The 14559-nt window shown below is 54.9% G+C and overlaps 5 protein-coding genes across 5 annotated transcripts; 4 read left to right on the forward strand and 1 right to left on the reverse strand.

Moving 5' to 3' along the window:
• Window position 1: 1 nt before the first annotated feature.
• CTR9 (Ctr9p) lies at window positions 2-5266 on the forward strand. The gene is made up of 16 exons (XM_076637822.1): window positions 2-200; window positions 332-513; window positions 623-733; window positions 821-955; window positions 1045-1145; window positions 1284-1457; window positions 1576-1782; window positions 1848-2043; window positions 2124-2711; window positions 2867-3480; window positions 3626-3763; window positions 3909-4060; window positions 4156-4366; window positions 4489-4884; window positions 4988-5028; window positions 5125-5266. Exons 1-16 carry the CDS (start codon window positions 142-144, stop codon window positions 5165-5167), a joined length of 3348 nt encoding a protein of 1115 aa, XP_076500240.1. The 5' UTR covers window positions 2-141; the 3' UTR covers window positions 5168-5266.
• On the reverse strand, window positions 5267-6485 carry BUD31 (U2 snRNP complex subunit BUD31). The gene is made up of 7 exons (XM_076638675.1): window positions 6445-6485; window positions 6300-6357; window positions 6077-6225; window positions 5804-5916; window positions 5618-5684; window positions 5454-5541; window positions 5267-5369 (listed from the first exon to the last, which is right to left on the reverse strand). Coding segments are annotated over exons 2-7 (447 nt in total). The 5' UTR covers window positions 6301-6357; window positions 6445-6485; the 3' UTR covers window positions 5267-5340.
• MCO6 (Mco6p) lies at window positions 6486-6994 on the forward strand. Its single transcript, XM_076638676.1, has 3 exons — window positions 6486-6654; window positions 6739-6805; window positions 6911-6994. The coding sequence occupies exons 1-3, from the start codon at window positions 6633-6635 to the stop codon at window positions 6981-6983; spliced, it is 162 nt and encodes a 53-aa protein (XP_076500242.1). The 5' UTR covers window positions 6486-6632; the 3' UTR covers window positions 6984-6994.
• Window positions 6949-12125, forward strand: BDY24DRAFT_376553 (RNA dependent RNA polymerase). The gene is made up of 16 exons (XM_076638677.1): window positions 6949-8414; window positions 8487-8556; window positions 8630-8741; window positions 8807-9036; window positions 9101-9317; window positions 9387-9542; window positions 9626-10106; window positions 10175-10192; window positions 10271-10345; window positions 10428-10472; window positions 10601-10623; window positions 10700-10834; window positions 10909-10976; window positions 11052-11612; window positions 11684-11886; window positions 11962-12125. The coding sequence occupies exons 1-16, from the start codon at window positions 7121-7123 to the stop codon at window positions 12081-12083; spliced, it is 3810 nt and encodes a 1269-aa protein (XP_076500243.1). The 5' UTR covers window positions 6949-7120; the 3' UTR covers window positions 12084-12125.
• A 381-nt stretch (window positions 12126-12506) lies between these two features.
• BDY24DRAFT_376554 (uncharacterized protein) lies at window positions 12507-14251 on the forward strand. Its single transcript, XM_076638678.1, has 3 exons — window positions 12507-12724; window positions 12805-13702; window positions 13753-14251. The coding sequence occupies exons 2-3, from the start codon at window positions 12833-12835 to the stop codon at window positions 14152-14154; spliced, it is 1272 nt and encodes a 423-aa protein (XP_076500244.1). The 5' UTR covers window positions 12507-12724; window positions 12805-12832; the 3' UTR covers window positions 14155-14251.
• The last annotated feature ends 308 nt before the right edge of the window (window positions 14252-14559 follow it).

The raw sequence follows: 14559 nt of genomic DNA on the forward strand, positions 1-14559 counted from the left end.
TCGAGAGGGAGAAGGGGAAGGAGGAAGGGAAGGGAATGAGCTCGCGTTTCGAGTTCTCACCAAACCGCGACATCTCCCTCCTTCACCTCTCCCAACTCTCGACCCCACCCACCCTCTCTTGGTCTTAAAAGGGAAGAAGTCATGTCTGCCTCTGAGATGGAGGACGTCGCTGCTCGTACGATCGAGGTCAACATGGGAGGGTCAGTTCAAGCATCCACCAAACCCTCCTTCCCTTCCCACCTTCCTTCCTTCCTTCCCTCTCTCTCTCGACTTCCCCATCCTCTCTCTCTCTCGAACTGACCTGCTTTCTTGTCGTTCTACTACTATGAAGAGGAGAGATCGTCGAGTTCGATCTCAACACCTTCGCTACGGATCACGACGCCGTAGAGATGATTGTGGACATCTTCGAGTCCGGAAACGTCAAGGTCGAGCTCTGGACGACTTGCGCGCTCGAGTGTGTATCCATAGGGAAACTCGATGACGCCGAGCTTATTATCAACAAGGGGTTGGCTGGTTAGTTCTACTTCTTCCCTTCTGTACCATTTGGATGGGGCTCTCAGGATGCGAGGGAGAAGGAGAGAGAGAGAGCTGACCTTTGCGACCTCGTCTTCTTTGAAACAAGCCAAACGAGCTTCAGGTCAAACGGAATCCCTCATCCCTCTTCACCTCCTCCTCGCTCATCTCAGACTCGCCAAAGCAAGAGGAGCTCCCAAAGTTATCCTCGAGAACGCTCGTACGTACCCGTTTCTTCTCAGTTTGGAGAAAAGGGAGACGAACGCGCTCGCTGACCTCGACCTCGTCCTTCTCCCCTTCCTCGCAGAGTTCGACAAACTCCCTCCTACCACCCTCCCCAAAAGCGTCTACTACGAGCAGGCTGCCGAGCAGATCAACAAGGCTCAGGCTGTTCAGTCCCAGACGGGTGCGGCTATCGACATCGTGGGATATCTCAGTCGAGGTGCGTTTCGTTTCTCCTCCCTTCCTTCCTCGCTGTTGAGCTCGAAGCTCACCATCTCCCTTCCCTCGGTTCACACTCTGATTATGCAGCTGTTCACTACCTGTCGACAGGAAACTCGGATCAAGCTCTCAAGTTCTTCGAGGCTGTCCTGACTAGGGAGCCTAACAACCTGGTCGCTCTGATGGGAAAGGTCCGTTCGAAAGCGTCGAGCTCGTTTCTCCTTTCTCCTTCCCTCCCCCTTGCCCTTCTCCTTCTCCTTCTCAGCCTCTGCTCGTCCTTCTCAAACTGACCCTCGACCCGTCTCTTTCCTTCCTCCTCAACTTTCCAGGGCCGAATCCTCTACACCCAACGAGATCCCCTCAGCGCTCTTCGACTCTTCCAACGGATCCTTCAGCTCAACCCTCAGTCCCTTCCCAACCCTAGGATAGGAATCGGACTCTGCTTCTGGGTGCTCAACTCGAAGGAGAAGGCTAAGGCTGCTTGGAAGAGGAGTTTGTCGCTGGTGAGTCGCGAATCCTCTCACGCTTCTCTAATCATGGAGGTAGAAAGGAAGAGAGCGAGGGAAGGAGATGCTGATCAGCTCGTCTCGTCCTGCTTCTTTTCGACTTCGTTCGCTTCAGTACCCTTCGAGCTGGCAAGCTAGTCTTCTTCTTGGACTCGAACGACTCAACTACGGAAAGGATCCTCGTCACTTGGATCGATCCAAAGCTTTCGAGCTCGGACTTAAGCTCGTCGCGGATTCGTTCAAGGGAAGTGGGATGAAGAGCTCAGCCGCTGCTTGTGCTATCTCGACGTCGTTCGCTCTGGAGAATGAGGATTACGCTAAAGTGAGCTTCTCGTCTTCCCTGGACTATCCTCACCTTCGGTTCGTCTGACCAGCTTCCTTCGACAGGCTTCCAAACTCGCCGAACGAGCCATGCAGTACGCCGACACTCGAGGTCATTTCGTGAACGGTCAGATCGCTCTCGCTCGAGTCTACCACGTTCGGAACCAGATCCCAGAAGCCAAGAAGCTGTTCGACGAGGCTGCGAAGACGTCGCCGAGTTTGATCGCCGAGGTGTGTCAGGGACAGTTGCAGATCGAGAACGGTGAGGCTTTCAAACCTTCCCTCCTCCCTTCTCGCCTCACTCGAGCTCACCCCGTCACCTTCCTTCCCTCCCTCCCTCAGGCGACCTCCTCGAGGCTCTTCACACCTTCGAAGGAATCCACAAACGTTTCCCCTCAGAACCCGAAGTCTCCGCCATCTACGCCTCCCTCCTCTCCCACTCCCACCCAGGTCGAGACGCCGAACAACTCATCTCGGACAAGGTCCTCTCCCGCTCCCTGTTCGACTCCCTCCAACGCCTCATCGACGCTCCTTCTTCCTCCAACAAATCCTCTCGAGACGTCGGAGAGGACCCGGAGATGTTCGTCGAGATGGCCAAGATCTGGCACGGAGAGTCGCTCGAACGAGCCGTCAAGGCCTACCGAAGTGCGGCGAGGTTGAGCGAAGGGAAGCCGAGCGCTCAGTTGACGAACAACCTCGCTGCTTTGGCTCAGCTGGATGGGGATTTGGGGACGGCGGAGGGGATGTATCTCGAGGCGTTGGAGACGTTGGAGGAGGAGGAGGGAGGAGAGGGAGGAGGGAAGGCGAAAGAGGCGATGAAGACGACGCTGCTTTACAACTTGGGAAGAGCGTTGGAGGGTCAGGGGAAGACGGCTGAGGCGAAGGAGGCGTACGGGAAGGTTTTGGCGATTCACCCGGAGTACTCTGATGGTTCGTTTTCGGTTTCTTCTTCTCTCGACATGGTCGAGTTCGACGCGTCGAAGCTCGAAAGCTGACCTTTGTTTCCCTCTCTTCTTTCTTTCCCCTCTTTCCTCAATCTTCCCTTCTCTCTTCCTCGCTCCTTTCCACTTCTTCGTCTACTCCAGCCAAAGTCCGTCTCGCCTCCATGGCTCTCTCCCTCAACCACCTCGACGTCGCCAACTCCTACCTCAAAGAAGCCCTCACCTCCAACCCCAGCAACCTCGAGCTCCGAGCCTTCTACCTCTACTTCCTCGTCCAGTGCTCCCCGAACAACACCAGCTCCCTCCGAACAGCCATCGACTTTGCCTACTCGACCCTCAGGGACGCCCGGAACGACGTCTACTCCCTCTGCGCCGCCGGCTGGCTCACCTACTACACCGCCAGGGAAGCCAAACCGACGTCCGCTCAGCAGCAGAGCGAACCTCAGATGAAGGCGTTCCTGCAGGAGCGAGCGAAGAACTACTCGAGGAGTGCGGGATACTTCGAGACGGCGTTGATCCTGGATCCAGAGTGCTCGTATGCGGCTCAAGGGTTTGCGATCGCGATCGCGGAGGATGTGTTGACGCTTCCTGGGATGGTGGGGCATGGAGGGGACGAGGCGAGGACGAGGGTGTCGAATGCGAGGCAGGCGTTGGCGGTGTTCCAGAGGGTGAGGGAGAGTTTGACGGAGGGGAGCGTGTACGTCAACATGGGACATTGCTACTTTGCGACGGACGAGTTTGAGAGGGCTATTGAGAGTGTGAGTTCACCTTCCGCTTCCCTGGATGGGCAGGTGGTGTTGGAGGGTGGAGGGATGGAGGGTCGGAAGGAGGTTGAGATCGGAGAGAGACGCGTTCGTTCGCTGACTTTCAAGTTTTCCGTCTTCGTCTCCTTTATCGCTGCAGTACGAAACCGCTCTTCAACGGTTCTACGACGGTGTTCACGCTCCTACGCTGCTCTATCTCGCTCGGATGTGGTACACCAAGGCCAACAAGGAAGGGAACTTCTCGGCGATGAGGTTCGCTCTTCGTTACGCTCAGAAGGTGAGTCTGTCGTTCCCTTTCTCTCTCTCTCTCTCCCTCGCATCCTCGATATTTCCCTCTCCCTCTTTCGACGGACCTCTCGGTCTCCCCATCTTCGCTTTGCTGATTCTGGCTCTCCCGTTTCCGCTCGTCGTTCGTTCTTCAGGCGATGCACATCCAACCTCACGACAAAGCCATCCTCTTCAACGTCGCCATGATCCAACAGAAGGCAGCAGAGATGCTCGTCGCTCTCCCCGTCGAGAAGAGATCCCTCTCGGAACTCAAGATCGCTATCGAACAGGCTACGCACGCTCAGAAGTCAGTTTCACTTGCGACCTCGCCTCCCTCTTCTCTTCGACCTTCCGAAGCTGACCTTTCGTTTCGAATCTGGTCCTCGTTTCGTTCGTCTCCAGGATCTTCCAAGCTCTCGCAGCAGATCGAGGACGTGGACTTCCTTACTCGACCGAGACCGCCAACCAACGATTCAAGTACGGAACGTCCATCATCCGACGAGCTCCCGATCAACTCGAGAGGCAGGCCAAGTACGAGTCTCAGGCTGCTGCTACGGTGGAGGTCGCTAGGCAGAGGAGGGAGAACGAGAAGAGGAAGCTTGCTGAGTTGGAGGTGAGTTCATCGTCCCTTTTCGTTTCCGATGTTTTCTCCCAGAACGCATTCCAACCGACATCTCGCTGACGCTCTATTTCCCCCCCTTGTATCCCTTCCTCTTCCTCCTCCCCTTCTCCCAGGCCGAGCGAATGCTCGAAATCCGTCGTCAAGCCGAATCCCTCGCGGAAGAACGTAAGAAAGCTCGAGAGCAAGTCGCTTCGTGGGTCATCGTGGACGTCGACTGGAAGGACGAGTCCAAGAAGGCGTCCTCGTCGTCGAACCGGAACGCTTCCAAGAAACGGAAACACAAGAAGGACCGTCGGGCCGAGGGAGACGAGGAGATGGATTCGGGAGCGGAGGGCGAGGCGATGATGAGTGGGGCGGAGGGAGGAGGGGGAGGGAGTGGAGGAGAGGAGAGAGCGCCGAAGCCCAAGAGAGCAAAGAAGCCGAAGGTGGCGAAGGTGAAGAAGCATTTGGATCCGGATGGGGAGGATGCGGAGGGGGAGGAGGGAGGAGAGGAGGGAGAGGAGGGGAAGGTGAGTCGTCTTTTCGGGTTTCGTTCTCGTTCTCGTTCTCGTTTGGTTTGTCAAAGTCTCAAGCTCGCATGCTGACTTCTTCTTTCGGTTTTTTCTCTCACAGTCGAAGAGTGCCTCGGGGGGTGCGAAACGAGGGAAGAGAGTGTGAGTCTACTTTTCCTGCCGTTTCTCCTTCGACGAGATCCGACACGAACGCGTTCGCTGACCTCTCTCCCTCCTCTCTCTTCCTCTCTCCTATAGTATCAGCAAGGAGACCATCGAATCGAGCGACGACGACGAATGATCCTCTTTCTTTATATCTTCGTTTCTCCATCGTCTGCATCTATCTCTGTTTCACCTTCTTTCAGTTGTTGTTTTTCGTCTCTCTCTCCGTCTCGTCCTATTTTGCATGTTCATGATCTTCAACGCGTGGTTATTCTTACAGAAAGGGCTCTAGATAGAACACTACGGCCACGACTACGAGTCACTCGAGCATCCCTTGCAACCTGGAGAACGAGAAAGCGAAACGAGAGTCAGCTTGCGATGCGAAGGGAGGGAGGGAGAGAGAAACGAGACGAGACGAGACGAACCACAGTGAATACACTCGATGACCTGACCGTTCTTGAGGTGGCCTTTCGGCACCCGACAGATGCAGGTACTTCCTTGGTAGTTCATGTCCTGGTGAGGAAGCGAGGCGAGCGAGATCAGTGGAGCTAAACGGGAAGAGGAGCAGGAGGAAAGAGCGAGAGCTCACCCTCGTTTGGATACACCGCACGCAACAGAGCTTCTCGTAACCCTGCTTCTTCCATTTTGCGATCAGGCTGCAGTCGAACGAAGCACAGACGAACATCGAGGGTCAGCTTCAGTCTCGACGCGAAGGAAGAGGCAGGCGACGAGAGAGAGAGAGGGAAGGAAGGAGAGGGAAAGCTCAGAAACTCACTTCGCATCCGCGTACCCTTCCTTCAGCAACCAGTCGTACAGCGGCTTGCTGATAGCTTCCCTCACGTAGTACAGGTCATAGATGTATCTCGAACGTGTGTGCGAGATTCGCATCTGCGAGGGATGGGAGGAAAAGGAGGAAGGGAAGGGAAAGGAAAGGAAGGTCAGCTCGTCTCGTCCTTCGCTCAACTCGTTCCCCACAAGCTCGCCCTTCGCCACCACCACCACCCGCCTCAACCAGTATGGGAATGATGAGAAGGAGATAAATACTCACGATTCCCCAAGTGCTCTCGACCTTTCTCTTTCCCTCGTGAGGTTCGTTCTCCTCGTCTCTCATCTTCCTGGCGTAATCTTCGAGGATGGGAGCAATGTCCTCGTAGCCTTCGGGAGGAGGTTTCGTTCGACTCGTTTTGATCTTGGGCACTGAGAGGAAGGAACAGGAAAGTGTCTAGTGGTCAGCGAAAAGTCTTAGGGCGACGGGAAGGACGGGAACTGACTGGTGAAGGGAAGGGAAGGGAAGGAGGTCGAGAAGGGGACGGAGGCGAGTTTGGAAAGCTGTAGTTGCCCAAAGAAAAGCAAATGAGTAAGTCTATTAGTTCAAGAGCGTAAGGGGTGCCTCTGAGAGGAACTGGGAAGACTCACAAACTGGTCGGGAAGTATAGGTCGGCTGGATGGTGAACGTTAACAGGAGGAAAGCGCGAAACGGACGAGCTCACCCCTTCTTGCATCCGCCTGCATCTTAGCCTTATCCCACCAAATCTCGATCAAACTCTTCCAGGTTCCATAGACATCAATCTTCTCTCGTATAATCCGAATACAAAACTCCATTCATGCCTCTACCGAATCTTCGAGGTGAGCAGACGAGCGAGCGTGCGCTGAGATCGCCGAGTTTCGTCGAGCTCACCGTTCATGTTTACCTGTTTTCCCACCACCCAGCTATCTTTGCCTCAGCTAGGACTACAGAGGAGGAAACACGACTGTCTCAGCAAGCCTTTGCCAAATTGTGAGTTCGCCTTGTAACTTCTGGGCTTCGCAGGAGCGAGGAGAACGAACACGTCGAGCTGACCTCGATCTCCTTCCTTCCCTCCTCACCTTCCGTCTCTTCCAGCGCTGCCTTTGCCGTCTCGTGTTTAGCTATAAGTCTGATAGCGAACTCGAGAACCGTGCGCAATCTATCATGAAGTTACGAAAATATGGGTCGTCAAGAAGGAGTTTTTGTTGAGCTCGAAAGATCAAGCTCGTTTCGCTGTCCTTCCTTCAACCCTCACCTTCTCCCCCTCTTGGATCTCAGTCCTCTCTTCTTTTCCACGAGCTCGATATGGGGATCCGTTTCGAGAGGGTTCCTCCTCAAGCCAACCGGAACGAGGTCTCCTTCGCCATCTCCCAACTCGTACATCACTCTCCCTTCCCTTCAGACCCTTCGGGACGCCCAATCAACTTCAGCGTCCAACTCCTCCTCTCCTCCAACCCTTCCAATCGCACAACCTCGCTCGCAGGATCCTCCTACCAAGCTCATAGAGGCTCAGGCTTCCTCACTTTCACCAACCGCCGTCTCGACGACTTCTTCCTCGCAGAAATCGCTCGTCAACCCGACACAGTCCTCGTTCACGGCCAGCGGCTTCGCTTCTCTCGAGCTCAGATGCCAGACGATCCCAACCTCGTCGCAGAGCTCTCGACGACACCTTGGAGGGATCCCATCGAGATGGAGAAGGTGGAGAAGGAGTCGAGGATCTTATCCACTCCCGTAGACGTTTCGGGATTCGCCTTCGGACGGTTGCTTCGCGACGGGACGTTCTCTGTGGAAGAACAACGACAGAACGTCCTGAGGCCAGAGCTCCTCTTCGACGGTCGGAGGAGAACCATCTCCCTCATCTCCAACAACTCGGACGCACCAGTGGTTCGGATCTCCGCCGGTTCGATCTCGAGGATCCTCGCCGACACCCTCACCTTCCCCTCCTCCATCGTCCTCTGCCTCTCCTACCCTCCCTCCTTCGAGCAGTACCCTCTAGCCGAAGCCCAACCCCGGAAACTGGCCGCCTACGATCAGAATCACGCCAGAATCGCTCCCTTCGGCTGCACGATGCGCTTCCAACTCCCTTCCGCCAATCTCGTCCAAACATTCCTCAACAAAGCCCAACAACTCAGCGTAGCACCCTCCCGAATCGTCCACAGCAAGATCAAGATCCAACAGCAGACCCTTCGGTACACGTCGGAGAACCTCGAGAAGCTCCAGGAATGGTTCGAATCTGTCGACATCACGATCGCTTTTCAGCTCGCTCTCCTCCTGCACAACTCGCTCTTGGATCCCACGGAGATCCTTCAGCTCAAGGTCTGGACGGATTGGGCCCGGAGGTCGAGCAAGTTTGGAGTGGAGGGGACGGCGGAGGTGTTGAGGAGGATCGCGTTGGGAGCGGGAGAGCTAAACGACGGGGTGGACGAGTACGGAGAGGTCGCGAAGAGGAAGTCGATCAACGAGCTATTGACGTCTGTCAAGACGGCTGTTCAGACGGAAAGGACTGGAGGAGTAGAGGAGGCTGCTCTGGATCCTGGGCTGTTCAGTTGTTTCCATGTCGTGCAGACGCCGACGTCGATTTACCTCTCGGGACCTCACGGTTCGTTCTCGACGCGTCTTCCTTTCCCCTGTTTCCTCCAAGCTGACCTGCTCTCTACTCTCTCCACGACAGTCGAAAGATCGAATCGAATCATCCGTCAACATCTCGAGCACCAGACTCACTTCCTTCGAGTCATCTTCAGGTGAGTAGAGGCTCTCCTTGTTTCGACGCGTCCTTTTCGACGTTGACGTTCTTTTCTTTTCCTCTCCTCGCAGAACGGAGGAACACCTTCGCTACCAGTTCGATCGAGAGATCGACTTCGTGCACTTTCTGGAAACGAGAATCGGAGGAGCACTCAAGAAGGGACTCGAGGTGGCCGGTAGAGACGTACGTCTCTTTCTCCCTTGCTCTTTCGTTCTGAAACGGTATGCTGACCTCCTTTCCCCTTCCAGTTCTCCTTCCTGGGATACTCAAATTCTTCGCTGAAAGATCACGCGTCAGTCCCTGACCTTTTCTTCTTCTTCTCGCCCGTACTGAGCTTTCGTCGACCTTCCTTCAGCGCCTGGTTCGTGACTCCCTTCGTCGAGAATGGACGGACCGTCAACGCGTCGACGATTCGAGCGGAGATGGGGAGCTTCGAGGTTGAGTCCTACTACCCTGCTCGATTGGGAGCTCGAATGGCGTGAGTTCCATCTCTCCACTTCCTCTGCAGCTTCGAGCCTGAGCCGACTCCTATGTTCTCAAAGACAATGCTTCACATCGACCGACCCTTCGCTCATTCTCCTCCCTCACCAACTCAACATCATCGACGATATCGAGACGGAAGGATCAGTCCACACCGACGGAGTAGGAACGATCAGCCCTGAGCTAGCTCTTGGGATTTGGGAGGAGATGCAGAGGGAGGGGAAGACGCGTCGGAGAGAGGCTCCTTCGGCGTTTCAGATTCGATTGGGAGGTTATAAGGTGAGTTCGACTTCTACTCTTTCAGTTCTACGCTTTCAGTCTCTAACATTTTCTTCCGCTCATTCACAGGGAATGGTGGTGGTCGATCATCGACTGTCTGGAATTCAGCTCAACGCTCGACCGAGCATGGAGAAGTTCTCGGCTCCAGATCTCGAGGTAGAGATCGCCAAAGCGTTCTCTCGAGCCGGAGGAGCATTCCTCAACAAGCCAGTCGTGAAGCTGCTAGTGGGTCCACTCGTCTTCGTTCTCCTTTCCTTCTCATCCGTCGAACTCGTCCCTGAATTCGTATTTTCAACCTCGACCTCCAGGAAGATCTCGGAGTCCCCGCTAAAGTCTTCCTCGATCTCCAACGACTCGCCACTCGAGATATCAAGGCAGCCGAAACCGACCTCGTTCTTGCCTTCACGCAACTCGAGGCGTACGGCCTCGGACGGTCCTTCCGAATCTCCTCCATCCTTCGACGCATCCACACCCTCCTCCAACTCCCCATCAGCGATCTCACCGATATTGAAGTCCCCGATGATCTCGACGGATTGCGAGCTTCGGTCGCCGAAAAGAAGACGCTTCTTGGAATCTCCCTCTCGTTCGCAACGGCCACGGTTCTTCGAGACCTCAAGTTTCGAGCGAGAATACCGGTTCAGGGATACACACTAGTCGGGGTAGCAGATGAGTGGGATATGTTGGAGGAGGGAGATGTCTACGCTTGTGTGACGGACGGGGAGAGCGGAGATCCGACGTGGTTGGAGGGAGAGGTGATGGTTTTTCGGTCGCCAACAACTCACTTGGGGGGTGAGTGATCTTCTTTTGATAATTCGTTCTCTTTTACTTTCTGACCATCGAATTCCATCTCCTCCCAGACGTTCGCTTGCTTTATGGTCAGTCTGACGCGTCTCAATCTTGTCGACCGACTTCGCTCAGCTGATTTTTTTTTCTCTCTCTCTCGCTGTCTCCAGCCATCGGTCGTCCTCCTCATGAGTTGGACGAAATCGTGAGCCCGGTTCGAAATTGCCTTGTCTTTTCAGTCAAGGGTGAGTTTGTCTCTCGACCTCCTTCATCCAGCGCTTGTCCTGACCTTGTCTCCCTTCCTTCGCTCGCTTTCTCGTTCGGAAGGCCGACGTTCTGTTACCAGCATGATGGGAGGAGGAGATCTAGACGGTAAGCCTCAAGAAATCGAACGAAGTCGAAGGAGATCGAATCGAGGAGGCCGGGAGGAGAGAGTCGACGCGTCTCTCTCTTTGCGATGAAGATCAAAGCTGATCTGCGTTCTTGCTTTTTTTTCATAGGCGACGAATTCACCGTCATTACGGTTAGCATCAGTTTGACCCGACTATCCCTACCGAACCCGTCTGAGGTCGCTCTAACTCAACCGCTTCTCGATTCAGGATTTTGATCTTCATCCTCATCCCGACGCGATCAAAACGCCAGCAGACTACGAGCCCGCCATCAAGTTGAAGCTTGAACGACCTGCCAGAATCACCGACATAGCTGATCACTATACCAACCACATCGCTTCGGACGTGAGTGTTGGAACTCTCTTCTGCCCTTCTCTTCCTTTCGAACGCTGACTCGCCCGCGTTCTCCTCCCACAAAGGTCGTGGGTATGATCTCCACGAGGCTGATGGTCGTGGCAGACGTCTCCGCTCTTGGGATGAACGATCCGTACGTCTTGGTCTATATTTTTTCGATATCTTCGAACGCTCGCCTGACGGCTCAATTTCTTCTTCGACTCCTCAGCGACTGCATCACTCTGGCCGCTCTCGCCTCGAAAGCCGTCGATTTCAACAAGAGCGGCACTCCCGTCTCTATCGACTCCCTCCCTCGACCTCGAACCTCCTACCGTCCGGACTTCAACGCGAGAGAGACAGACGTCGCTCAGGCCAAACTTGGAACCGATTACTACGAGAGCAGAAACATCTTGGGACAACTCTTCCGTTCCGTCGAGGTTCCTAAACCTCCCCTCATGGAAACTCGCCAACATCCAAGGTGGACGCCTCAGCAACCTAGCAAACCATCCTCCGAGCACGAGTCGACTCCTTCACCTTCTTCTTTCCCCAAAACCAATCTTCATCGTACTCTCGAACGCTTCCTCCTCTCCCTCCCTCGCGTCGGCGGTCTCTTCACCTCTCACCCCTTCAAAACCTCATCCGTCAAGATCTGCTCTCACTTCATCAACGAGCTCGCATCCATCGCCGCTTTTCACACCCTCACTCGTCGTTCGGGAGAGAAGCTCTCGGAAGGGGAGGTCCTCATCGGATCCATCATGGCAGCAACTTCTCAACCAGCTGTTCGAAGACAGTCAGTAGATCATCTAGTCTCTACTTTATCTTCTGCTGCTCTCGAGCTGACCTAGATCTCTTCGTTTGCAGATCGATTCTCGACATGGGAGATCGCACGAAGGGATTGATCAACGTAACTCGGAGGACGATCAAGCAGAGGGCTGAGTCGCAGGTGGAGAAGGAGTCGCAGGAAGACGGTTACGAGCCTGGCTATGAGAAGGAGGACATGCTGGCCTGTTGGTTGGGAGTTGCTTGGGCTTGTTGGGAGGAAGGTCAGACGCGTCGAAACCAAGGTTCGTTGTTTCTTCCCTGTTCCTGTCTTTCTAGTATGCCTTGCTGATTCCTTCTCGCCATGTTGCACTTCAAAGGCGAGTTCGGAGCCGAGTCGTTCTCATGGGTCGCGCTGGGAGTTCTTCTGGATCTGGCAGAGGAGGCTGAGGAGTCTTTCGGATCGCTTTCGAACGACGGAGGAGTGGACGAGCTGGACTAGATCCGACGAACGAGCGGTTCTATATCATGACCCGAACGATCAGAGACGTTAAGCTCAGTGATTCACATGAGCGAAAAGAATTGGCGTCTGTTCTCTTCGGAGGGGTCGTCAAGGAGGGGAAGCCAGAAAGGATAGTTGGGGGTGCCCTCCCCTCTGTTCTCAAACCACGACCTGCTCATTCTTGGACCTCGAAACCTTCCATCCACTTTTCCCACCTTCTACTCTATTCGAATGAGCCACACTCCAGATTCTCAGCAGCAGCCTCAAGTTACAGCCATCCTCCCTTCGTCGAATCGAAGCTCACCATCACTTTCGGCGGAGCTCTGGTCCCAGGTCTTCCACCTCGCCTCTCGAATGGATCTCGCGTCTCTCGCTTCGACGAGCAAGACGTTTAAAGAGGTGAACTCGCTTTGAGAGAGATTTGGGTTCTGAAGGTGGGGACAGAGGGGATGGGGAGATGGGTTCAGGGAAAGCGAAGGAGCTTCGACTCGAGCTGACCTCGTCCTTCTCCTTCTCTTTTTCTCCTTTGCTAAGATTGCTCGACCCCTACTCTTCCGGCAGTTGGAGTACTATTCGGTCGAATCAGTCGAGCTTTCTCTCCTGAGCATCGCTCAGAATCCAAACCTCGCAGATCTCGTCAGGTTCGTCCAGCTCACCTCACTCCCCCCCTCCGATCTGTGCTCCCCTTTGACCTCGCTTTCTGCTTCTCTTCAACTCTCAGGACCTTGGCCGTCTTTTTCGACCTTGAGATGGACCCTCCAGAGCTCTTCATCCGACTCGATCAAGTCCTCAGCTGCCTCGCGGTTGCGATAGGACTCCTTCCCCAGCTGGAGACGTTCGAGTTCGAGTCGGACGACGAGCACATCGTCCTCGACGGAGCTCTTCAACTCGCCATCCTCGCTCATCCCACCCTTCGAAACCTGTCTTACGATCGATGGTACTCCCCTCTCACCCCTTACAACCTCACCTTCAACCGGACTCGATCTCATCCCATCACCATCAAGCATGTCGCCTACCCCGACTTCGTTCTGCACAAAGGTCACATCCTCCCTCCCTCACTCTTCTTCGACACCTTCACCTCCTTCATCTCTCGTTACCGATGCGCAGTCCAATCACTCGAGCTATCCAGTCTCGACCAACGGGACGGTCTTCCTCTTCCTCGCTTCTTCGAATCACCCATCGAAGGCCTCACCTCCCTCACCCTCAACTTCTCCATCCACAGCCCTCCTCCCGACCTCCTCATCCACACCGATTGGATCTCCCTCTTCCTCAAGAGGCATCCTCTCGTTCGGAAGCTTCGATTCGATGCTGTCGTCGTAGACGAGGAGGACGAGGAGGAGGATGGACTCGGACTCCCTTGGCTCGCTTTTTCGTTCGTCGACGGACTCGATGGACTATCGGATCAGAGTCTTGTCCCATGGAGGGATTTCGAAATCATCAACGCTCTTGAGATCGAGTTCTCAGAAGATCAGGAGAGGAAGGTCGTGGGTCTCGAGTTCGCTCGAACGAGGAGCGACGTCGACGCGCCATCGTTGGAATCGACGACGATCGAAGGGCTCGCCACGGCGTTCCCGGACCTCAGGAAGCTACAGATCTACGGGAAGTTCGATACACCTGATGTGAGTTCGTATCTCACTTTTTTTTTTACTTTCCTTCGTCCCTGAAAGAGCGGTCGATCGACGCGTCCTCCTTTCCCTTTTCTGTTTCCTCCTCTAGCTCTCTCAAGCCATCGCCGCCTTCGCAGGATTCCAATCCCTCGAGGAGCTCGTCTTCCCTTCCAGCATCCCCACCGATCTCAACACCCATCTCTGCCATCACGGCGCAGACCTCTTCCTCGACCAGCTCGAACTCGACTCGGACGACGACCCGACCCTCTTCCTCACCGTCGGATCCTTCCAGCCCGCCTATCTCCCTCTCACCAGCTCGGATCGAAATACCCTTCGAGATCGCCTTCTCACTTCCGGGATCCACTACCGAAGGAAGCTCCGTTCGTTCACCGCTCCGTTCGAGGAGGACTGGCGTCGACTGTTCGAAACGAGGTCGAGGTTGCGAGCGGTGGAGTGTGAGATAAGGGTTGGGAAGCAGTATCAGGGAGAAGTTTCGTTCGAGAGAAACGAAGCATCGTCGATGATGGAGGTAGAGGACTGGTGTAGAAAGATGCTGGGGTCGGTCGTGTGCTCGTGTCAAGGTCAGGGAGAGCAGGAGGAGATCGACGAGGAGGAGGTGAAGGACGAGTGGATCGATTGGCTTCTGAAGAGGCCAGCTCTCTTTTATCAACAACCTGGGTTCGTTCCTGCCTTCACTTTGGATCGGTTCGTTGCGGCTTGAGCATGCGTGAGTCCGTCCCGTCCTTTAGGCAGAGAAGGAAAGATGAGCTGACCCAACGCGTCGACAACTTTCGTTTCGTTTCGATTCTGTTCCAGTCCTCTTCTTCCACCTCCTCGCCTCCTTTCCTCCTACCGCAACCCTACCCGTA

This window comes from Mrakia frigida (genome assembly GCF_051309035.1).
Source record: "Mrakia frigida strain ATCC 22029 unplaced genomic scaffold BDY24scaffold_3, whole genome shotgun sequence".
In the NCBI taxonomy this organism is placed as follows: Eukaryota; Fungi; Basidiomycota; class Tremellomycetes; order Cystofilobasidiales; family Mrakiaceae; genus Mrakia; species Mrakia frigida.